The 25,568-nt window shown below is 38.3% G+C and overlaps 1 protein-coding gene across 6 annotated transcripts in view; it reads right to left on the bottom strand.

Moving 5' to 3' along the window:
• CEP95 (centrosomal protein 95) overlaps positions 1 to 25,568 on the bottom strand; it is a 56,998-nt gene that overhangs the window by 29,593 nt on the left and 1,837 nt on the right. The window contains exons 2-11 of one of the 6 annotated variants that reach the window (XM_059047029.2): positions 25,024 to 25,152; positions 23,824 to 23,931; positions 20,741 to 20,851; positions 17,783 to 17,888; positions 16,256 to 16,371; positions 6,401 to 6,532; positions 5,225 to 5,418; positions 3,575 to 3,687; positions 3,253 to 3,382; positions 2,113 to 2,266 (exon numbers count right to left, since the gene is read on the bottom strand). In XM_059047029.2, coding sequence (XP_058903012.1) covers positions 2,113 to 2,266; positions 3,253 to 3,382; positions 3,575 to 3,687; positions 5,225 to 5,418; positions 6,401 to 6,532; positions 16,256 to 16,371; positions 17,783 to 17,888; positions 20,741 to 20,851; positions 23,824 to 23,931; positions 25,024 to 25,152 — 1,293 coding nt within the window. Of the gene's footprint in view, positions 1 to 2,112; positions 2,267 to 3,252; positions 3,383 to 3,574; positions 3,688 to 5,224; positions 5,419 to 6,400; positions 6,533 to 16,255; positions 16,372 to 17,782; positions 17,889 to 19,381; positions 19,441 to 20,740; positions 20,871 to 23,823; positions 23,932 to 25,023; positions 25,153 to 25,568 lie in introns of those variants that run through there. The other 5 variants (XM_067022221.1, XM_067022219.1, XM_067022222.1 and 2 more) reach the window with 5 other exon arrangements.

Here is a 25,568-nt window from a genome sequence, read left to right as displayed (position 1 = left end):
GACACGGAGCTTAATGGAACACAATAGAGAGCCCAAAAACAAACCCATGAATATATGGTCAATTAATTTATGATAAAGGAGCCAAGAATATACAGTGGGGAAAGGATAGCCTCTTTAATAAATGGTGTTGGGAAAACTGGACAGCCACATGCAAAATAATGAAACTGGACTTCTATCTTACACCAAACACAAAGATCAATTCAAAATGAATTAAGAGCCTTGAGCATAAGACCTGAAGCCATAAAACTCCTAGAAGAAATAAAAGTAAGTAAAAAGGAACTAACCTGGCTGACAGTGGCCTTGGCAATGATTTTTTGCATTTGACACCAAAAGTAAAGGCAACAAAAGCAAAAATAAAGAGGCGGGGCTATTAAACTAATAAACTTCCACAAAGCAAAGAAAACCACCAACAAAATGAAAAGGGAATCTACCAAATGGGAGAATATATTTGCAAATCAGGTTACCTGATAAGGGGGTTAATATTCAAAGTATTAACTCAACAGCAAAAAGAAAAAAAATAAATCCTATTAAAAAATAGGCAGAGAAACTGAACAGACATTTTTCCAAAGATGACATACAAAGGCCAACAGGTACATGAAAAGGTGCTCAACATCACTAATGATTAGGGAAATGCAAATCAAAACCACAATTAGGTATCAACTCATACCTATGGGAATCGCTATCCTCAAAAAAAGCAAGAAGTAACAAGTGTTGGAAAGGATGTAGAGAAAAGGTAACCCTTGCAAATCCTTGGTGGGAATGTAAATGGTGCAGCCATTATGGAAAACAATATGGAAGTTCCTGAAAGAATTAAAAATAAAACTACCATATGACCCAGCAATTCCACTTCTGGGTATATATCCAGAAGTGAAACGAAGTCACTACTTCAAAAAGATAGCTGCATCTCCATGTTCACTGAAGCATTATTGACAACAGCAAAGACATGCAAACAATGAAGTGTTCAGTCAATGGATAAAGAAAATATGATATATACACAATGGAATACTATTCTGCCATAAAAAAGAAGGAAATTCTGCCATTTGCACAACATGAATGGTCCTTGAGGGCATTATTCTAAGTGAAATGAGTCAGACAAAGACAAATACTCTATGATATTACTTATATGTGGAATTTTAAAAAATCAAATGAATAAAATACAGAGAAGAACAGACTGGTGGTTGCCAGAGGTAGGGGGTATGAAGGATGGGTGAAATGTGTGAAGTTGTTCAAAAGGTAGAACTTACAGTTATAAGTTCTCAGAATATAATGTATAGTATGGTGACTACAATTAATACTGTACTGTGTATTTGAAAGTTGCTCAGAGATTAGATCTTAAAAGTCATCATTGGGGCTTCCCTGGTGGCGCAGTGGTTAAGAGTCTGCCTGCCAATGCAGGGGACATAGGTTCGAGCCCTGGTCTGGGAGGATCCCACATGCCACAGAGCAACTGGGCCTGTGAGCCACAACTACTGAGCCTGCGCATCTGGAGCCTGTGCTCCACAACAAGAGAGGCCGCGACAGTGAGAGGCCCGTGCACCGCGATGGAGTGGCCCCCGCTTACCACAACTAGAGAAAGCCCTCACACAGAAACGAAGACCCAACACAGTCAAAAATAAATAAATTAAAAAAAAAAAAAGTTATCATCACATAAAAAAACTGAAAGTATGTGAAGTAATAGATGTTAACTAAACTTACTGTGGTAATCATTCTGCAAGATACACATATATCAAATCATTATGTTGTACACCTTAAATGATACAATGTTGTACATTAATTATATCTCAATAAAACTGGAAAAAATAAAAATTAAAAATAAATAAAAACAGAGATATGAAGAAAAGATACCAACTTTGAGAGAGTAATTCCTTTGAGGGAAAGAAAAAGAATGTGGAGAGGAGAGAAGAGATTTTAACTCTTTATTTCTTAAACACAAAAGGTATAAAGCAAATATAACTGTTAACACCTGCTACTTCTAGATGGAGACACAGGTATTTGATATTATTTTTGATGCTTTCACATATTTCTGAAATATTTAAAAAAGAAAGCCAGTCATTAGATCAGAGTGGCTAAGTGGTTTCTGGGGACGTCCTTAACCTAGCCTTAGATAGGTACCTGGCCTTTGCTTCTTTGGCCCATATTCCATGATGCTGTCACTATGCTGAGACAGTGTCTCATCATTTCCACTTTCCACCTCTTCGTTTCCAATATCCTCCTCTTCAAAGCCGGTCTTTTCTTTAATTCGATCACCCAGGGCACTTTTTAACATCTATCAAGAAAATTCTTTTTAACATCTTTCATTGACTTCAGCAGAATGCAAGTTGGAAGGATTAGACAAATATAACCTTTTAAAAGTTTTCTCAGATAATTAAGCCCAAGTTTAGACACAAATTTTCAGATGCTTATGCATAGTTTCTAAAGGATATATATATATCAGTGCCATGGACTACTCAGTTTCAATAAACTTAAAAGTAAGTCACATAGGGATTTAATACATTTATTCAATGATACCCCCAAACTACAGTATTTTATTTTGTGAAAATCAGAGATCCATCTAATTTTATATCAAATGTGTCTTTACTGACAAAGGGAAACAATACAGATGTATCTAAAGATAGATATGGTTTAATATAATCATTTTCATTAAATTATTTAGTTTTCATCAGAATTCAATAAAAATTTGGGACTTCACTGGTGGTCCAGTGGTTAAGAATCTGCCTTCCAATACAGGGGACACAGGTTCAATCCCTGGTCAGGGAACTAAGATCCTACATGCCACAGGACAACTAAGCCTGCACACAGCAACTACTGAGCCCGTGTGCTCTAGAGCCTGCGTACCACAAACACTGAGCCTGTGCGCTCTGCAGCCCACGCGCCACAACTACTGAGGCCTGCGCACTTTGGAGCCCACACGCCACAACTAGAGAAGACTGCGCGCCGCAATGAAGAGCCCGTGCACCTCAATAAAAGATCCCACATGCCGCAACTAAGACCTGACACAGCCAAATAAATAAATAAATAGATGGATAGAATTCGATACAAATTTGGATAAATCTGTACCAAATTTGGTTATATAATAAAAGGCTAGGATATAATTTCTCATCCTATGTCCTACCTGCTTGACTTATGGAAGATTTTCAGTAAGACACAACTAACTTCCTAGTACCTTAGCTTGGCTCTCACCTTCAATTGGAAAATCACTTAAATGCTCACCAACAATAGCAATCTCAATACAGATTAAAAAACAAGACTTGCCCAATCGAGTTCAGAGAGGCGCTGAGATAGTTTCTCTGATACTGCATGTAATTCTTGTTCTGTTAACCTCTTTCCTGCCCTCTGGGAGAAAGGTGAATCCCAGGATGAGACTGCAGCTCTGTTTTCATATCTGTAATGAAAGTGACCTTTTAACACATTTAAGTAGACAAGTGTATGTACATTACTTAGTTCAAAACTACTGTAATACATGTTTTACCAAATATTTCATACTCATCTTCACAGCAAAATATGGAGTATACCCATAACTCTTCAAATCCCTTTGCAGACAAACTGTAAACATTGAAGCCTACAGTAATGTTACCTTTTTCCTTTGGGAAGCTTCCTTGTCCTAGGGCCTTGGACCTGAACTGGATACATTTCCTGTTTGCCCTCTTTAGACAACTTGGAAGTTAAGAAAACTCTATTATCTGGTTCCTATTAAAAACAGAGGAGAGCTGATTTGAAAGAGATATAAGGAAGACACAAAAAGAAGAACATTTTGGGTGTGATGGGAAGGGAGGACCTGTGACACAAAGCTAGATCCCTTCATTCTCCATGTTTTGCTTTTTTTAAAAACACATTTGTCAAAACACTCTATTGATCCCCAATGCCAAAGGATGGAGCAATGTCTATAAACTTGTACTCAAAGAAAAAGAAAATGCTCAGGATTGCATTCAAATATAAATGCAAGTGAGGTGTTCTTAAATATAAAAATTTAGGGGTTACAGCTACATGTGGACAATGAAAAACTGATCAGATCACAAGTAGAAAGTATTAAAGTCATTATCTTTCATATCAAGAAGTCAATAGAAACTGTCCAAAACTGAAACAAAACACAAAACCTCCAAAATATGAATATAAACTCAACATTTTAAACAATTTATTTCTTAACTTTAGAGGGAATCTTATGGAAAATATTTCTTGTGGTAAAGAAACATTTGATGTTTAACAATCTCTTCAATTTCACTTCAGTATCTTTTTCTTCTATTAAAGTAAAATTAAATTTAATACTTTTTAATAAATAACAACTATAATATAATCACATTTTAAAAAAACGTCTAAAACTGAAGTTAGTCCTGCTTAAGAATTATTTGAAAAAGAAAATTCCCACCTAACTGCAACCCAGGTAAAGAAAAAGAATATTACCAGCAACTCAGAAGGCCTTCCACCATCCCTGCAAGCCTTCCCCAAATGTAACCATTATCCTATGATCCCTTTTTTCTCTTTTTAATCCATCCACCCTCCTATCTAAACAGATATACAGAATGTTTAGAATTATGGTCACCTAATGCTAACTACTTTTTCGGCACTGTGTGAATTTTTAATAATGAGTGTATCATTGTTTATAAATTTACCCTTGGCATATACCTGAGTGTTCTTGTTGCTAGAAAGATAGGAACAGGATGACTGTATAAAAAAGGGTTTTATTTTCGAAGAAGAAAAGAGCGGAAGCTAATAGGCCAAAATGTTAACAGTAGTTCATGCTGGATAATAGGAATATGGATGAAAGATTATTTTTGACACTTTCCTATATGTTAAAACATTTCAATTACTTAATTAGAGACATACAATATGGGTTCTGAAACTAGAATGCTTGAATTCTAATCCTAATTCTACAATTGCTGTGTGAGCTCAGACAAGATTCTTAAACTCTCTATTTCAGCTTCCCCATGGGAAATATAAATAGTACCTACTCCAGAGCTGTGCTGTAAGAAGAAATTTATTCGATACCTGCAAATTAGGGAGAACTGTGCCTGGCACAAAATAAACAGTATGTGTTAGCTTTTACTATTTCCCCTTTTACATAGTCATCCTGTCTCTATCTTCCTAGGGTAAGAATATACAGGTATATGCAGAGGTAAATTTTAAGTACAGTGCTCTGACTAGTGCAGTATCTTTGACTACAATTCTAGCAGAGACCTTTTTAAATCTATAGACTTATGACCAGTTGAAAATAAGCTTTTCCACTTACCACAGAAAATGCTGTGCCTTCTCCAGCAGAATTCATGGTATGGGAGCAGTGACTTGAACGCAAGTATTCTTTTCCTATGGGGCAGGGAGCTCGAGGCTCTGAAGGATGGTAAGGTGGCTGTAAAGGAATAGCTGATCGGATAGGCTCCCCTAACTTCCTAGCATTTGGAATCATATCCACAGAAGGAATTTCCGCTAGTTGGACAAATCAAAGTGGACATTAAGATGAACTCTAAGAAATAAACCATTTTATGTATACATATATCCTGTATCATTTTATATATACACATACCCTATATAAACATGTTCACACACACTACTTAGAAATGTACTTTAAACTTGATTAAAAAAAAAAAACACACCAAAAAAACAATGAAAATAGGGACTCATCCTCAGTAAACAAGTAGGGACCTAATTAAATTAGGAAGAATGTAATTTTAATGTTATTATCATAAAAATGCTTTCTAAAAAGTTATTTAAAAATAATGAAAAATTACTAAAAACCTAAACGGCTTGAAGAATAGCTACATAAATTATGGTTCATCCACATGTTATAAAAATAGTTAGCCAATGGGCTTCCCTGGTGGCGCAGTGGTTGAGAGTCCGCCTGCCGATGCAGGGGACACGTGTTCGTGCTCCGGTCCGAGAGGATCCCACGTGCCGCGGAGCGGCTGGGCCCGTGAGCCATGGCCTCTGGGCCTGCGCGTCCGGAGCCTGTGCTCCGCAAAGGGAAAGGCCACAACAGTGAGAGGCCCGCGTACCGCAAAAAAAAAAAAAAAAAAAAAAAAAAGTTAGCCATTAACAATGACTTTATATAATACTAACCATATGAAAACCTCAGAGACAATACAAAATGAGAATATTTTTCAAGTTATTATAATTTGAAGACCACCAACTGATATCTAATCAGTCTAACGTAACAGACTCTTATTGTCCTAAAGTCTCTGTTTGAGAGGATTTAAATAGCAGATGCAAAACATGTGACCAAAGACCATCTTAAGAAGCAATCCGAGTTCACAATTAATAGCAAACATTTACAAATGAGGTCACATAAAACCAAAATGAATCGCATTAATTGTAGAGCAACAAAAGTAAAAAGGCTAATAGCAACTGCCACAAGAACTACTGTCTCCAACTCACAGCAATAGTCTCAAGAACTCAATGCATTACTACTCACTGTCTTCAACAAAGTGTGTCCCACTCTTGGACAAAAAACTAGATGAGGGAGTGTTCAACACTTCTTCATGTGAGTCAGAACATGGTAGGGTTGAGGCTTTATTAGACTGCATTTCATTAGGACCTTGGGCACCTAGAAAATATTAAGGTAAAACTTTTTTATTGCTGAATGTTAGACTAAAAGCTATGAGTTTAATACCCTGAGGATAAAAATATCAGAAGTGACATAATCATAGAACTATGTTGGTCTGATTGCTTGAAATACCAATTACTTTTAATAGCTATCAGATACAATATGTAGTTCTGTAGCCCAGAATCATTTATATAACTTAAAAACAAAGTTTTCCTCAACGTTTCATTCCTTTGCTTTAGAAAAATAGGTGCCAGACTGTTAGTAACAGAAATGCTGACTGTTACACGGGTATACCTCTAAACTAGAGATCTTGGCTGGTACCATAATCAAAGATTTGTAGGTCAAATTGTTTTGTCTAATTTTCAAACGCTTAATATTTTGAATCAGCTCTATAATGTTAGTACACAGAGAGCTACGTTAAAAATAGCTCTGAGGGCTTCCCTGGTGGCGCAGTGGTTGAGAATCTGCCTGCCATTGTGGGGGACACGGGTTCGTGCCCCGGTCCGGGAAGATCCCACATGCCGCGGAGCGGCTGGGCCCGTGAGCCATGGCCGCTGAGCCTGCGCGTCCGGAGCCTGTGCTCCGCAAAGGGAGAGGCCACAACAGTGAGAGGCCCGCGTACCGCAAAAAAAAAAGCTCTGAAATTGAGGGAATATCCACTTTGCTCCCTTGTAAATCTATAATACACAAACTTCCCATAAACAAAATGGATTAATGACTTCCCCTCTCTAAATAACTTTCTATTTATTTATCCCTTCTTCAGTTTAATGAAAGCACTGTAAACTTATTCCTCACTTCGAAAGTATGAGAATGCACCCTGAAAACTTGTTGTTTACCAATACGGTCAACTGATAAAATCACTAAATACAGGAAAATTCACCTTGTACAGATCCCCAAATCCACACAATTTATTCCGAATACTGTATTTCTTTTTTTTTTTTTTGCGGGCCTCTCACTGTTGTGGCCTCTCCCATTGCGGAGCACAGGCTCCGGACGCCCAGGCTCAGCGGCCATGGCTCACGGGCCCAGCCGCTCCGCGGCATGTGGGATCTTCCCGGACCGGGGCACGAACCCGCGTCCCCTATATCGGCAGGCGGATTCTCAACCACTGCGCCACCAGGGAAGCCCTGAATACTGTATTTCTGACACTCAACTGATGTCTTTTAAAAATCTGTAAATACATCTTTTTGTGCTCTCCTTTTCCACAATCCAGTGCAATATGGCCATTTTCATATCAAAATATTTTATGTATATTTCCCTCCATAACTTCGTATTTCACATGAATATCCTCTAAGACATAATGTTCAAAATTCACAACTTGGTCCTCAATTTCGTGATACTGAATTTGTCATCAGTTTGACCACAGACTAATTCATTTTTATCTGGGTCCATTTTTTTCTTCGACTCCTTGAATAACCATTTCATATGCTCTTTCCTTTTGATGGAATTTCTCCTAAAATCTCATGCTTAGTTATCATCTGGAAATTTTAATTTGTCAGATTGAAAGTTACACAAATTTCTTTCAATGATCTTCAAACTGTTTTAGAACATACTGTCTTACTATTGCAGAGATTGTGAATTTCTCTACTGTAAGCATTAATAATATTTCAGTTAGGGAGTTCCCCGGTGGCCTAATGGCTGGGATTCCGAGCTTTCAATGCCATGGCCAGGGCTCAGTCCCTGGTCAGGAAACTGAGATCCCGCAAGCTGCACGGTGCGGCCAAAAAAAAAAAAAAAAAATCAATTATTTAACTATCTGTATGGTAAATACATCTCATTTACCAAAAAAAAAAAAAAAAAAAAAAAGGGTCTTCAGTAGAACAAATGAGTGAAGATGGTCAGAAGGTACAAACTTCCAGTTATAAAATAAGTAAGTCATAGGGATGTAATATACCGTATGGTGACTACATTAATACCATATTGGGGGGGGGGTGCCCTGGGTGTCAAAGGCCTCTCATCCCAGGCTCCTCCATAAGGAATCTGGCTCACGCCACCTATAAAGCAAACCCCAATTCTTGTAGAGGCCTCATTACCCCACCCCCCCACTCAGAGTCACAGAGCAGCAGTGCCTTGGCCGCAGGGACAGGCCAGATCTGCAAAATGGTGAGATCCTGCTGTGTATCCTGTTATGAAGTGCTTAGGAAGGGGTTTCTCCTTACTTATATAAAAGGTTTAAGGAAGGGAGATGGCCAAGATGGCAGAGTAGAAAGACTCTGAGCTCACCTCTTTTCATGGGCACACCAAAATCACAACCATCTGCAGAACAACCATCGATGAAAAAGATAGGACCCTACCAAAGAAGATCTTCTACAACTAAAGACATTAAGAACGAACCACAATGAGATGGCTAGGAGGGGAAGACTTGCAATATAGTCAAGTCCCATACACCCCAGTTGGTGACCCACAAATGAGAACAATTACTTTGCAAAGGTTCTGCCAAAGGAGTGAGAAGTCTTGAGTCTCACATAGGCTCCCCAGCCTGGGGGGCCTGCACTGGGAAGATGAGCTCCCAGAACATTTGGCTTTGAAGACCACTGGAGATTACTTTTGGGAATCCCAGAGGGCTGCAGGAAATAGAGGTTTCATTCTTAAAGGGCACACACAAAATCTACTGAGACCCAGGACAGAAGCTGTAATTTGAGAGGAGCCTAGGCCAGACCTACTTGCTGATCCTAGAGAGCTTCTCAGAGAGGCAAGAGGCAACTGGAGTTCACCGTGGGAACACAGACACTGGCAGCAGCCATTTTTAGGAGCTCCTTCTACCATGCAGACCCTGGTGCTGGCAAGTGCCATTGTGAAATCCTACCTCTAGCTCATTAGCACCAAGACATGGCCCCAGCCCAACAGCCTGTAGGTGCCAGTGCTGGGACACATCAGGCCAAGCAACTAACTGGGCAGGGACACAGCCCCACCCATCAGCAGACAGGCTGCCTTAAGATCCCCTGAGCCTACAGATACAGCCTTGGGACATGGACCTGCTCACCAGAGGGCCCAGGACCCAGCTTCACCCACCAGTAGATATGCACCAGTCCCAGAATCCACTGGGCCCTGGCCCTGCCCTTCAGGAAGCCTGCTCTGGCCTCTGGACCAGCTTCTCCCACCAGGGGACAGACAAGAGACTCAAGAAAACTAGTCCCGGGACTTTCCTGGTGGCGCAGTGGTTAAGACTCTGCACTCCCAATGCAGGGGGCCCAGGTTCGATCCCCGGTCAGGGAACTAGATCCCACATGCATGCTGTAATTAAGAATTTGCATGCCACAACTAAGGAAGCCTTCCTGCTGCAACCAAGGAGCTGGCGAGCCGCAACTAAGGAAGCCCGCCTGCCGCAATTAAGAAGCTGGCGAGCCTCAACAAAGGAGTCTGTGAGTCTCAACTAAGACCTGGCACAACCAAATTAATTAGTTAATTTTTAAAAATTATTAAAAAAAAAAAAAAAAGAAAGAAAACTAGTCCTGCAACTTATGGATCCCGCCTGCCCATTAGCAGGCCAGACCCTGTGCTGGGACCAGCTGGACCACAGCCCTGCCCAGTAGCAGGCCAACACGAGCTTCAGGACACCCCAGACCCCATACTCAACTGTATCAGGAACTGCCCCCCTGTCCCCCCCAGCAATCCAACACAAGCTCTGGGACCCTGGGCTCTGCAACCAGGACCTGGCTCTGTCCGCCAGTAGACCAGCACTAACTCAGGACCTGGCTTCACCCACCAGTGGGCAGGCAACAGTCCCGGAGTCTTCTAGACCCTGACTCTCCCCACCATTGAGCCAGTATAAGTCCTGGGGGTCCCTGTGGTTATGCAGTTAGCCACCTGCAGCTGGCAGCTTCTGCACAAGGCAACCAACTGGCCCGGGGCCAACTAAGCATATAAGACTGCCCACATAGTCAGCCCACCACAACAGAAAGACCCATGCAGTCCTCATAGGGGGAACCCCTAGAGCATATAGCTCAGGTAGGACATACTGCTGGGACACACAGGGCGTTTCCAACAAAAGGCCACTTCTCCAAAGTTGGGAAATATAATCAACATACCAAATACATAAAAATAAAAATAGCAACTTAGGCAAAATGAGGCAACAGAGGAACATGTTCCAGATAAAGGTACAATATAAAACCCCAGAAGAAGAACTAAGTGAAGTGGAGATAGGCAATCTACTGGAGAAGGAGTTCAGGGTAGTGATCATAAAGATGATCAAAGAACTCAGGAGAAGAATGGATGCAAAGAACAAGAAGTTAGAAGTTTTGTTTGTTTATTTGTGTTTTTTGTTTCTTTGTTTGTTTGTTTTGCAGTACACGGGCCTCTCACTGTTGTGGCCTCTCCCATTGCAGAGCACAGGCTCCAGACCTGCAGGTTCAGAGGCCATGGTTCATGGGCCCAGCGGCATGTGGGATCTTCCCGGACAGGGGCATGAACCTGTATCCCCTGCATCAGCAGGTGGACTCTCAACCACTGCGCCACCAGGGAAGCCCGAGAAGTTAGAAGTTTTTAATGAAGAGTTAGAAAATATAAAGAACAAGAAGATAGAAATAAAGAATACAGTACCAAGTGAAAAATACACTAAAAGGAATTAAACGTAGACTAAATGATACAGAGGAATGGATCAGTGAGCTAGAAGACAGGATAGTGGAAATCACTGATGCCGAATGAATTAAAGAGAAATCAAAAGAAATGAGGACACTTTAAGAGATCTCTAGGACAATATCAGGTGCACTAATACTGGCATTATAAGCGTTCCAGAAGAATAAGTGAGAGAGAAAGGAGCTGATAACATTTGAAGACGTTAGTAGATGAAAACTTCCCTAACCTGGGAAGGGAAACAGACAGCCAAGTCCAGGAAGCACAGCGAAGTCCCATACTACAAGACACACTCTACTTCTAAGGGCAAAAATTAAAGGTAAAGAGAGAATTTTAAAAGCAACAAGGGGGGGCTTCCCTGGTGGCGCAGCGGTTAAGAAACCACCTGCCAATGCAGGGGACATGGATTTGAGCTATGGTCTGGGAAGATCCCAAGCCTGTACGCCACAACTACTGAGCCTGCGCTCCAGAGCCCGCGAGCCACAACTCCTGAAGCCTGGGAGCCTAGAACCCATGCTGTGCAACAAGAAAAAGCCACCGCACTGCAACGAAGAGTAGCCCCTGCTCACCGCAACTAGAGAAAGCCCATGTGCAGCAACAAAGATCCAATGCAGCCAAAAATAAATAAATGAAATAAAATTTTAAAAATACCTTTAAAAGCAACAAGGGAAAAGCAACAAATAACATACAAAAGAACTCCTACAAGGCTATCAGCTGACTTTTCAGCAGAAACTCTGCAGGCCAGAAGGGTGTGGCAGGCTATATTTAAAGTGATGAAAGGGAAAAACCTTCAACCAAGAATACTCTACCGCGCAAGGCTCTCATTCAGATTTGATGGAGAGATCATAAAGTTTACAGACAAGCAAAAGCTAAAAGAGTTCAGCATCACCAAACTAGCTTTACAACAAATGTCAAAGGAACTTCTCTAAGTGAAAAAGAAAAGGTCATAACTAGAAAGGTGAAAATTACAAAATGAAAAAGTTCAACCATACAGTAAAGGTAGGAAATCATTCACACACAAAGTTAGTAAGGTTAAAAGAGAAAAGGAGCAAAATCATTTCTATCCAAGATAAGCAGTTAAGGATACACAAAACAATTAGATGTAAGATATAATATCAAAAACAGTAATCATGAAAGAAGGAGAGTAAATGCAGGGTTGTTAAAATGCATTTAAAAGTGAGAGATCAGCAACTTAAGACAATCACATATATATATGGAAACAGGGAGAGAGAGACACTGCAAATAGAAAACAAAAGAAAACTGGGGTAGCAATATTCATATTAGACAAAACAGACATTACTGTTACAAAAAACAAAGAAGAACATTATATTATGATCAAGGGATCAATCCAAGAAGACATAACAACTGTAAATATATATGCACCCAATATATAAGCACCTCAATACATAAAGCAAACATTAACAGACATAAAGGAAGAAACTGACAGTAACACAGTAATAATAAGGGACTTTAACATCCCACTTACATCAATGGGCAGATCATCCAGACAGAAAATCAACAGGGAAACACGAGCCTTAAATGACACATTAGACCAGATGGGCTTAATAGATATACAAAACATTCGATCCAAAAGAAGCAGCATGCAAATTCTTTTCAAGTGCACATGGAACATTCTACAGGATAGATCACATGCTAGGCCACAAAACAAACCTCAGTAAATTTAAGAAAACTGAAATCACATCAAGCATCTTTTCTGACAACAACACTAGGAGGCTAGAAATCAACTACAAGAAAAACTGCAAAAAACACAAACACATAGAGGTTAAGCAATATGCTGCTAAACAATCAATGGATCACTGAAGAAATCAAAGAGGAATTTAAAAAATACCTGGAGACAAATGAAAACAAAAACATAATAATCCAAAATCTATGGGATGCAGCAAATGCGGTTCTAAGAGGGAAGTTAATGACACAAGCTTACCTCAGGAAACAAAAAAAACCTCAAATACACAACCTAACCTTATACCTAACAGAACTTAAAAAAAGCACAAACAAAACCCAAAGTTAATAGAAGGAAAGAAAGGTCAAAGCAGAAACAGATAAAATAGAGACTAAAAAAACAACAGAAAAGATCAATGAAACTAAGAATTGGTTCTTTGAAAAAAAAAAAAATTGATAAACCTTTAGCCAGGGGGCGGGTGGGATGAATTGGGAGATTAGGATTGACATGTATAAAATAGATAACTAATGAGAACCTACTGTATAGCACAGGAAACTCCACTCAATGCTCTGTGGTGACCTAAATGGGAAGGAAATCTAAAAAAGAGGGAATATATGTATACATATAACTGATTCACTTTGCTGTACAACAGAAATTAACACAGCACTATAAAGCAACTATACTCCAATAAAAATTAATCAAAAAATAATACATTAAAAAAAGTGTATGTTGACCCCCCCCCCATAAAAGATCACAGATGATAAATGTTGGTGAGGATGTGGAGAAAAGGGAACCCTTGTACACTATTGGTGGGAATGCAAATTGGTGCTGCCACTGTGGAGAACAGTATAACAGTTTTTCAAAAATCTAAAAACAGAACTACTGTATGACACAGCAACTCCACTTCTGGCTATATATCCAAAATAAATGGGAACACTAATTTGAAAAGATACATGCACCCCCAACATTCATAGCAGCATTATTTGTAACTGCCAAGATATGGAAGCAACCTGTGTCCATCTCTTGATGGATATAGGATACCCATCTGTTGATGGATAAAGAAAATGTGGTGTATACACACACACACACACATATATTCAATGGAATACTACTCACCCATAAAAATGGAATGAAAATTTTGCCATTTGCAAAAACATGGATGAACTTGGAGGGTATTATGCTAAGTGATATAAGTCAGACAGAAAAACAAATGCAATATGATATCATTTATATGTGGAATCTAAAAAATAAACTAGTGAATATAACAAAAAGGAAACAAACTCACAGAATAGAGAACAAACTAGTGGTTACCAGTGGGGAGAGGGCAAGACAGGGATGGGGTTAAGAGGTATAAACTATTATGTATAAAATAAGCTACAAGGATATATTGTACAACACAGGGTATATAGCCAATACTTTATAATAACTATAAATGGAATATAAAAATTTAAAAATTGTGAATCACTATGTTGTACACCTGTAACATATAATATTGTACATCAGCTATATCTCAATTTTAAAAAAGGTTTAAGAAGAAAATATTGTGTTGTATATTTGAAAGTTGCTAATAGAGTAGTTCTTAAAAGTTCTCATCACAAGAAAAAAATTCGTAACTTTTTGGTAACAAATGTTACTAGACATACTGTGATAACCATTTTGCAATACATACTACTGAAGGATCATATTGTACATCTGTATAAGTAATATAATGTTATATGTCAATTATATTGCAATAAAAAAGAAAGATTTATAGTCCTGGAATTAAAGCCTAAATTAGATGTCTAAGAATGTGTATGATGACATTTATCTGATGAATTAAATCCAAATATAAAAGGAAGCTACCCTATGACATCAAACCCAAACACCTTAGCCTGGCTTTTCTCTCAATCATTTGTTTTTTAATTGCATTATAATCTGAATAGTTAAAATCTGAAAATAATAATTCACTTTTTATAGATATAACCTTTCTACATGGCACTTGCTATCACAGAACACCATTTCTAAAATCACCATCCCTTTCATCTGACTCTCTACCTTGAAGAAACATTCTTGCATTACCTACACTTGGCTCTGGTCATTCTGCTACTTTGCCCATCCCAGTGGCAAGTACCTGTCTTTGGCTTACTGTCTGACCTCCCAGACATAGGTTCTTCGAACACAATTCCTTGGAATGAAGTGTCTATTCCTTGGAATTAGAGTATTAATGCTGAAAGGGATTTCAAAGATGGTTTAGTTTAACTCTCCAATTTCACACTTGAAACAGAGGCTCAGAAAAGATAAAGGGCTTGTCCAAAGTCACACAGCCAGTAGCAGAGTCTGGAAGAGAATGCAGGCCACTTGATTCCCATAATTTAATGTACTTAATTCTACTCTAGCATTCCTGTTCTTCCATTTAAAAAAATACTTATTGTGGGCCTAATGTTTTGCTAATTTTTGGAATACTAAGACGAATATGAATAATTTTAATAGACATTTCACTTACTTGTCTTATTTACTGACTGCCTCCACAAGTAGAATATATGTTCTATAAGGGAAGGGATTTGTATCTGTGTCTATTCTGTTTACTACTGTATCACCACTGCCTGGCAAAGGGAAGGCATTAAATAAATATTTGCTGAATGAATATGAGGTCGCTACTGTCCCTGGAACTCACAGTTTACATAATAGTCAAGGTGAGAAGACCACAATGTAGGAATACAGAGCCTCAGAGGCTGGGCTTTGTATAGAGTGAGTTTGCCAGAAACAGAAAGGAAGAGCATTCCAACAAAAGAAACTATGATGTTGGAAGTTCCCTGGTGGCCTAGTGGTTAGGATTCTGGGCTTTCACTGCCGTGGCCCAGGTTCAATCCCTGGTTGGGAAACAGATCCCACAAGCTGCGTGGCACAGCCAAAAAAAGAAAAAAAAAGAAAAAGAAAAAACTATATGATGCCAGGAGAAAAGCAAGACAACCAAGATGGGCAGAACAGGAAGTGGGATGGTTGGAGGAGGGCAAGGTGAGAGTCTCAAAACAGGCCTGAGAGATATTCAGGTTTACTGTGTATAAGCAGGAGACTTGGAAATACGGCCTGAAGCCTGGGAGAAAAACTGCCACTGGATGTACACACTTGGTTGAAACCATGAAAAAAGTGAGTCACCCAGCTCAGGAAACTATACTTAAGGGGTATTCTGAGTGTGACCAGACTGTTAAGCTGTATCCAGAATTTTCTTCTTAGGGTATCAAGTCCCACATATTACATGACAAACTTGCATCCACCTATTTGCCCATGCGCCTAGGACTCGCACTTGACTCATTCTAGACAACTGTTCATATACAGTGGGTAATGGCAGTATTCTGGAATTTCAATTTTGATATCCAGTTAGGGCTCTCTCTATTCTTCTCAACTTTTAAACACTTCTAAGTATAACTATTTACATTTTCATAGTTTTATGTTGAATAACAATAACTGATATCTGAAGTTTAACTACTCACCATTACTTCTTAGAGAAAAGGTGTGTGCTGTGTCTCCAAGTCTAATTATTTCACCAGTGGATTCTGCTTCATCTCCACCCCAAGAGGGGCCCAATGCCTCAGATGACGAGGAGCACCTGAAAGAGTTTCCTCACTTACTGACGGCCTGGCCTGACCACAAATGGCCCTTTCTGTGAGGACCCCACGAGCTGCTTCAAGCAGCCTGCCTATGGATGTTCAGATTCGTCATTGTTATGTGAAGAAAACAGGAGACTTTCCCTTCTGCTGCTTAACTGTTTTAACTGATACATGTATGGCGGGAAAAGCTGTGTATAAAGTGTCAAAGATTAAATGTGTAAGTGAATATACACAGAAAACAATAAATACTGGTTACTTCAGAGGTGTGGAAGTGAAGGGAATCTAGGTAGGATATTAATTTTGTGTTAATTGTTGCACTTTTGCACTTTTGTTATTTTTTTAATCTAATAATGAAAAATAAGGTCAAAAAATTTATTTCCTGATGGTCTCCTTTAAGACACATTTTCTACAACATACTATATTTAAACAAGGCTTTGCCTGTGTTTTTCAAACCATGACAAACTCCATAAAAAAACTGATAATTGGATACTTAAAGGAAAATCATAGCAGCATGTTCAACCTCTACTTAGCAGAAGTACAATCAAACCTGCAACATTACATTTTGCCTATGAAAACAGCACAAATTTTAAAACTCTGGTATTGGTCGATGATACTGGTTGACGAGAGTGCAGTAACCCAGTACTTTTATACTGCTGGTGGGTACTTAAACAGTCACAGCCTTTTGGGAAAGTAATTTGGCAACTTTTAATAGCCTTATATCATTCATAGTCTTCGACTCTGAATGTAGCTTAAATATATGAGTGGGAGGAGGGTAGAGAAAGAATAAACAGAAGTATGTATCACATTAAAAAAATAATATGAAAAACAAAGGAACAACTACCTCCACTTCAGAGGCGTGGTTTAGTAAATTATGATGCACCCATATGCATGATATGTTATACAGTGATTAAAAATGATTATAAAGAGTTTATCAAGTTAGGAAAAGACTTGATGTGTTAAACTTTAAAACGCAGGAAACAAAATTATACAGACAATATGACTCAATCCCCAAAAGAAAAAACACAGTAATAAAGGCTAAATTACAACAAAATGTTAACAAGCAGTTACTAAATTCTGAATGATACAGTTCATCTTTCTTTTTTTGCTTCTTTTTTATTCCTCTGTACTTTCCAAGTTTTCAGCAAAGAACATAAACTACTTTGATGATTAAGGGAAATGTTTTAAATTAAGTAGGTGGTTAATGCTGAGAATTAAGTATTATATATTGCTCGAGGTGCTTAAAACTCCCTCAGGGAGGTTTAAAACATGAGAAGTTAGTAAATTTTCACATCAGCTTTGTTTTTTGTTTTGTTTTTTTGCTGCCATTCTGGTATATTGTGTGCAATTTTAATTCTTAGTAGAAGGAAAAGCATACTTGTTTTGCTTAAATTCACAGACATTGAGTGCTACCTCTCAAAAGAAACTCTTTTCCATGATGATCTGGATTCTTTAGTACTTTCTCGCTCTTCCAAAGGGTCTCCTTTATGGGATTCTTTAGAACCCTGTCCAGTTTCACCTGTTTAGAATAGATAAAAACAATACCAAAAAACCCAAGTTAATGCAACTATTTCTCTACAGGGGATGGGTAGAGGTAAGGACAGTAAAATACCCTCAACCCCTTCCTGGTAAACCGGGCTCTTGTGAAAGTGAAGTAAGAACCAAATCATTACTTGCAATGAGCACGCAAGTGTTGCTTTAAAAGCAGGGTCTATAGTTGTATTAGCAATGTTCTATTTTTTAAGCCATGTAGTAGGTTCATTTAGTATTCTTTACACCTCTCTATCTGTGAGATAGAGATATCTGTGAGATATCTGAGGCAAGATGACTAGGATGTGGCTTCAGAAAAACATGAAGATGTCAGCCTACCTCAAGCTCCAAGACAATCATGCCCTAGCCTAAGATAAGAGTGAGACCACATCAAGGTGTGGATGAAATTTTCCTTAAGACTATCAACCTTGGGACTTCCCTGGCGGTCCGGTGGTTAAGACTCTGTGCTTCCACTGTAGGGGCACGAGTTCGATCCCTGGTCGGGGAGCTAGGATCCCTCATGCCACACAGCACACCCAAAAATAAAAAAAGACTCTCAACCTTTCTTCTACCCCAACATACTTAAGAAATACACTTTCACAGTGGCAGTAGCTCACTAGGGAAGTGATTTCAAGAGGTATGTGGGTGAAACCTTCTACTTCAGATATACCCGTCTGGATATTCCCATCCCACTTCTAGAGATTTCCTGTTTAAACAACCACCTTCAGTTTTTTCTGTTTCTATATTCACCAAGCAACATTTTAACATTAGTCAATATTCATTGTGTATTTACTCTGGGCTAGGCTCAGTACTAAATTATTTATGCATATCTATTAACCTTCACTACAATTATGAAAGAATTTCAGATGAGAAAACTGAGGCTTAGAGAGCTTCAGTCCTACAGTGAGGGATGAAACTTAGTCATACAGTGAGTGGCAGCATTAAGCCCATAGTCTGCCTTCAAATCCCTTGATCTTCAGTGGTAAATAATAAAATGCTAGCTCAGAAGAAACTGCTCTGTACCTGACATGACTAGTGATAATACAGATTTATTTCCCATTATTAATTGGCATTTTGAAGATTCTGATCAGCTCTAGGTAATACCTCTATATAAACTTGGACTTGCAAAGGTGAGAATCAGACTTCAGAAAACATTCTCCAACTACAGTACTATCACATAGGGAGGCCCCAACTGAGCAACTCCCTTCTAGCAGCACTAAGCTTATCATACCCTACTGACCTCGCCTGGGAAGATCCCCCACTCAGCATTTCATTATCAGCCTCACATGTAAGTATCTCTCAGTTCTGTCCTCCTCTCCATCCCCACTGCCTATCATCCCTCCCCTACATGTGATCAAGTACTACATCATAAAAACTGCTATCGTTAGTACATTTCAAATTAATCACTCTTTTAGGTAGTTTTCTTCCCCTTACTCTGGCTGCTAAAATGACTAAAAAGCCACAGAGCATCGAAATACCTACTGGTAGCCTTGAATTAGGTGAATTTTTCCATGTCATTCACTCCCTCCCAATTCTTCTACAATGTTTTTCTGGATGTATTTATGGCAGTCTCCCTGACTTGAGTATAGTTTTTTTGAGAGCAATAAACATGGCATGCAGCTCTGAATCTTCCCAGAGTACCTAGGTTGATATTTAACATACATTAAACACTCAAAACTCAAAAGTATTTTGAAATAAAAAAAAGAAATGTACAGTGTGGCGTGCCTTTCAATCTTTCCTTCTAGGCCTTATCTCTATATGCATTTTTTTTCCCCCCCGGCGCGGTACGCGGGCGTCTCACCATTGTGGCCTCTCCCGTTGCGGAGCACAGGCTCCGGACCCGCAGGCTCAGCGGCCATGGCTCACGCGCCCAGCCGCTCCGCGGCACGTGGGATCCTCCCAAACCGGGGCACGAACCCGTGTCCCCTGCATCAGCAGGCGGACCCTCAACCACTGCACCACCAGGGAAGCCCCTAGAATTTATACTAATTGCTATTGCTGCTAAAAACCTGTTTGGATAACTTTACAATAGTAAATCCATTCTAATATGGGTCATATATTATTCACTGTGTATTAATACATACAGTACTATTTATTGACCAAGCTCAAACTGTGAAGACATAAGGTTCTTTGTTTTGTTTTTATCCCCCAATGATAAATAACACTGCGTGAAGACCTTCAAGCACCTTTCCTTTGTATTATTTTCTTAGGACAAATTCCTAGAAATGGGATTTATGGAGCCAAAGATTATGAATAGCACTTATACACTAATGATCCAGTTTAAATAACCACGACACCTTTGGAAAATAATACAGCCATAATGATCTTTATCATTAAAAAAACATAATATCAAAATTTCATACAATAAACTGTTACGATTTGTAGAACTGAGTCACTTGAAGAGTGAAATAAAAAATATTCACGCTGTCACAAACTGAAGTGTAGGTTGGAGACAGAAATGTACCAACCCATCCTGCTGATGCCTCCCCAATATCCAAATTTATAACAAAAATGGCAGTTCTGACATAGGAAATTTTGGAGTAAGGAATTTCATGTAATAATAGGACAGTAAGCAATTTTAGCCAGATTTAGCTTTCTATTTTTAGATTAGCTTTAAAGTAACTTATAAGCAATATCCAAGTTAACAAAAGACATGATGGTAGTCTAGGATAGAGGTTTCAACTACTTGGAACAATGAGAATTGAAATTTAATTTATAATTATATTTATCAGATATAGTGTACTAGTGATTCTAATTCCTATGGAGAAAAATAGGCAAAAAGATAAAAGACAAAAAGAGACATAACACAGAATATAAATCAAATTTTTTTCTTAAACTTACTTTTCTCATGAGATGTTTCACTGATGCGCTCTGTAAGATACTCCAATAACCCATCAAATATTTCTAGGAGATTCTTAATAGATTCTTTATCTCCTTTCACTATATTTTCTCCTGAACACAGAATACAGAGCTATTAAAAAAAATTAACCAAGAAATTGAAAGCCTCATAATTTTGAAATGGATATACCACTGTGAAAATATTGTTCACGATACAAGGATTATAAATTAATCCAGGAGAAAAAATATTATAAATATTAAAAACATTAATTTCCTGATGCTTGATTATATCTGAAGAAAAAGGGGTAGTCTTGAATAGTATGGTTGATAATTCATTGGCATAGTCCTTCATTTATCAAGAAGCAAAATAAGCAGACTTCATTCTCTAAGTTTTATACTAAAGTATAAATAAAGCAACTAAGCAGAACTTTATTAGGTTGGTGAAAAAAACTGCAGGAGGGAACACTTTCAGATAGTGGTTTGTTCTGAAAACAAAAGCGATAAAGTAATATAAAACAACACACAAAACACTTGGGATACTCTCATCAGTAATTCCTAATTTTAAAAATTTGTTAACTCCTATTCACTTTGTATAGATTATGCCATTTTTTGATTAAAAACTGACCATGGGTCCCTGCATATAAAACTACTTTTAATCTCACCTCACCCCCAACCTCTCCAGCCTTACCTCCCACTATACCTGCTTTATACCCAAAACTAATCTTTAAGCAGTCCCTAGCACAGTACCTGGCCTATAATAGATTTTAAATAAATGTTAAGTTGAAATGTTGACCAAAAATGGACTGGCAAAAGCATGGAAACTTGACATATTTAATATCACCTAAAATGGACTCCAATCAACATCAGGTATGGATGGAACTTAACTGCTGAGACACCTGGGTTGTCCTTTGGGAGATCAGAGCTGGCATGAATTCAAACAAGTATGGGAGAGGCAGAGTGGAAATTTGATATTTGAGATAATCTAGCCATTCATAACTTCAGTCATGATGCAAAACAAACCTAAACCAGAAATTTAATGTTTTACAACACCCTAGTAAAGATAATCAATGTTTGAGAGTTTTTTTGTTTAAAACAGCTTAACAGAAATCTTGTTTTTAAGCCCTATGTTTTCTGGCTTAACAAGATACACAAGCATACCCCAAGGACATACCCAAGACTTCTGGTTTCTAGGATGGGGAGCATACTCTGCCAACCCAGCAACTAAGACTGCCCGCCAGAATGCAGTGCTTCATGATGTAGGAGAAACTGCTTTTTCTTTTTTCTTTAAAATAAATTTACTTATTTTTGGCTGTGTTGGGTCTTTGCTGCTGCACGCAGGCTTTCTCTAGTTGTGGCGAGCAAGGGCTACTCTTCGTTGTGGTGCACGGGCTTCTTATTGTGGTGGCTTCTCTTGTTGCAGAGCCCGGGCTCTAGGCGGGTGGGCTTCAGTAGTTGTGGTGCACGGGCTTCAGTAGTTGTGACTCACAGGCTCTAGAGCGCAGGCTCAGTAGTTGTGGCACACAGGCTTAGCTGCTCCCTGGCATGTGGGAATCCTCCCGGACCAGGGCTTGAACCTGTGTCCCCTGCATCGGCAGGTGGATTCTTAACCACTGTGCCACCAAGGAAGTCCCGGAGAAACTGCTTTAAACAGCACACAAGGAGTAAAAAACTGCTTTGCAGTCTACTGGAGGAGGTAAGCAGTTTTGCAACTTTCCATGGGGATTGGGTGGGTATGAGTTGTCAGGGGCAGCTCTGCATCAAAAAGTTCTACAAGCAGACACAACCTTGGTGTATAGTATGTTCATTTAGTAAATACAAATACCAGAAATTACCCTACTTGGGTGATAAAGCCAGTCCAAATTTCAAAAGAACAGGGAAATCCCAGGGTTATCCCTCAAAATGAATTTTCTCCAAACTAGTTTACCACATTCATTCACCTAGAACTGCACTAAAAAACTTAAGACAGAGTATTTTTGTAAAAATCTGTTCTTATTGATGTATCAAAATAAGAGATGTAAATGAACTATCCTGATTAACATATACCTCTTTTAACAACTGTCAAAGAATAAAGCAGTATAAACCTTCGCTTAATGACAAGTATAGTTTCAAGTCCCCAAGATTCCCTGTTCATTAGCTTGTAATAATTTACTGAACTAATCCTCATTTTCTATTTACCAAAAATAGGGATTTACAAATGTATTTGGTATGTTTGGCTTTTGAATACAAGCATGTACACTTTTTTGGAAAAAGGCTAAAAAACAATTTATGGTTTTATTTATTTTGAACAGGTAATACATTCACATGGTTCAAAATTCAAAAAGTGCAAAAGATATAAAATGAAAAGTCTCATCCCACCCTTGTCCTGCGGCCCTGTAGTTCCTGTCATTGGAGGTAATTAGTATTACAGGTTTTTTGCATATGCTTCTAGAGAGTCCTTTGGCATTCAATCAACTGCATATATTTTTCTCCCCACCTTTGTTTTTACAAATAGTAGCATACTCTGCACATTAGCATTATAACCGAACCACGTTTTTCTCATACAGTATATATTAGAGATCATTCCACTAATATGGAACGTTGTATACAGAGCATCATCAATTATCTTTCACAGCTGCAGAGTAGTTCCCTATATGGAGCTACAGTAATTTATTTAACCTGTCCCTATTAATGGACATTTAGGTGTTTCTAATTCTTAGCAACTACAAACAAGCACACTGACAGCTTTAAAGTAACAACAACATGTAGAGGGAAAACTAACACACTATTGTAAAACAATTATACTCCAATAAAGATGTTAAAAAAAAAAAAAAAAAAAAAAAAAAAAAATAAAGTAACAACAACAAAACACACCTCAAACTACCAGCTAGGATTCTTATATGTTAGACCTATCCCAAACTCAGTGTATGACTCCTGGAAAAGCTCATAAGGATGGTTGTCTTAACTATACCAGTGAATTGTCTTGGCTCAGTCTTGCTGTTTGGTCTATTTCACAAGCTTACTCATTTAGTTAAACAATATCTAGAGTGCTACAAAACAAATTATTTTAGTAAAATGCAAAATTATCTGATGGTTAAGTATATACCAACCTGTTATGTGAGACAAGCTGACCTGCAGATAATCCAAAGCCAATGAATCAATTACTGCTTGTACATTGTGTGCTTCATCCTCTTGACTCCTGGGAACAGCTATGAGGTCTGTGGGAAAAAAACTACATAATTTTACATCTATGAAAGTCCAAGTTTTCATATTCCTGTCTCTGACCAGGCCTCTGAGCTCTGCCCAAACAGAGCAAGCTATAACATATAGATAAACAGAGCCTGAATTCCACAAAGTAGAATCTTTAGTGGCTGAATATTTATTGATTGAATATGCCTGAATATTTATTCAATCAACATATATATGAACATGCTCTATAATAAGCAGTGTGTTAAAGAAAGCTAAAAAGGTCCCTGAATTCAAGGAGATGTTAATACTCTAATAAGGGAGAAAATCCAAGGGAGACTTTAACCTGTAGCCATAGGCAGGTGTGCAAGGAGGAGTTTGTGTATGTCCTGTTAAAGCAGCCTATTGGGAATTATTGGTATAAAGGTTTAAAAGATCAGCATAGTGCAGAAAGATTTTAACAACCACTTAAATTTGGAGATTCTCCTCTGATACTGAGAAAGATGAATGTCTTGGGGAAGGATGAAAAAAGTATTCTAAAAGACTGGTCTAATAACTACCTGCCTCTGAACCCTAAAGAGAGTTAAGACTAGTATCAAAGATACCAGCTGGAGGCCATCCCATTATTCCAGGAAGTGATGAGGGCACTACTGACTCACGGTAATGGAGGGAAGAGAGACTACATAGAACTTTAGTACTTAATGGCTATAAACTATATAAAGATACAGAAGCAGCAGAGCAATCTATGGATAAGAGCTCTGAGATATTTAACCAGGAACAAAGTGAAAACAACAATTCTTATCCATAACATTGGTTAAATACCAGGATTCAACAAGTTTCCAAATTCCACTCAATTTTAGAACTATGAAGGTACATTTACAGAAAAGGTGTGACTTTCACAGGGTATTATGAATGATTAAACAGTTGATGACCAAGGCAGTTATTACAGGTGGGTCTCCTAAGGTATTCATTAAGGCAATGAATGCTATTGTTTAGATAGAAATAAGATGTATGCAAAGAGAAAACTCAAGATTTTATATATACTATAGGATCTAACTAGAAAACCCTAGAAACTTATGGCCTAAGATACAGACACTATTACTCCCACTTTTAAGTACCCTTACCTGGTACCTTTTCTCCCAAAATAGACTGATAAAGAGCAATAAAAACATTAGCATCACAGTCTTCTAGTTCTCGAATCCTCAGGTGTATGTGACATTGCAAAAGAAGATTATTGGCAATGGTTACCCACTCTGTTGGGAAGGAAGGGAAAAGATCAGCCTTAACTAGTACTAGAAAAAAATCATATACCTTCATTTAAAAAACCACCCCCACAAAAACAGACATTGAATTCTATAGAAGATAAGGAATTTGATTGTTAGAGAACTTCAAAGACCCTCCTAGTCATGATTTTTGAAAAGATGTATTTAATTTCTTGAGATGACTTCCAATAATTTCAATGTAGTCAAAACTATGATGCAAATCCAATTTTCACTGTTGCAACCTAAAATCTTAAGTTACTCATCATAGTCCTCACTTTAAAAGCCATACGTACGTCTTTTTATTTAAAACACATTTACAAATAAACAGGAATATTATGTTTTATATGACAGATTGTGAATGATAATTTAAAGTTACTAGAAACCAATTAATGGATGTTGCTTCAAAT

This window comes from Kogia breviceps, chromosome 19 (assembly GCF_026419965.1).
Source record: "Kogia breviceps isolate mKogBre1 chromosome 19, mKogBre1 haplotype 1, whole genome shotgun sequence".
Taxonomy (NCBI): Eukaryota; Metazoa; Chordata; class Mammalia; order Artiodactyla; family Physeteridae; genus Kogia; species Kogia breviceps.
The sequence above is the reverse complement of the archived record's forward strand: the minus strand, read 5'-3'. Positions and strand labels throughout refer to the sequence as shown.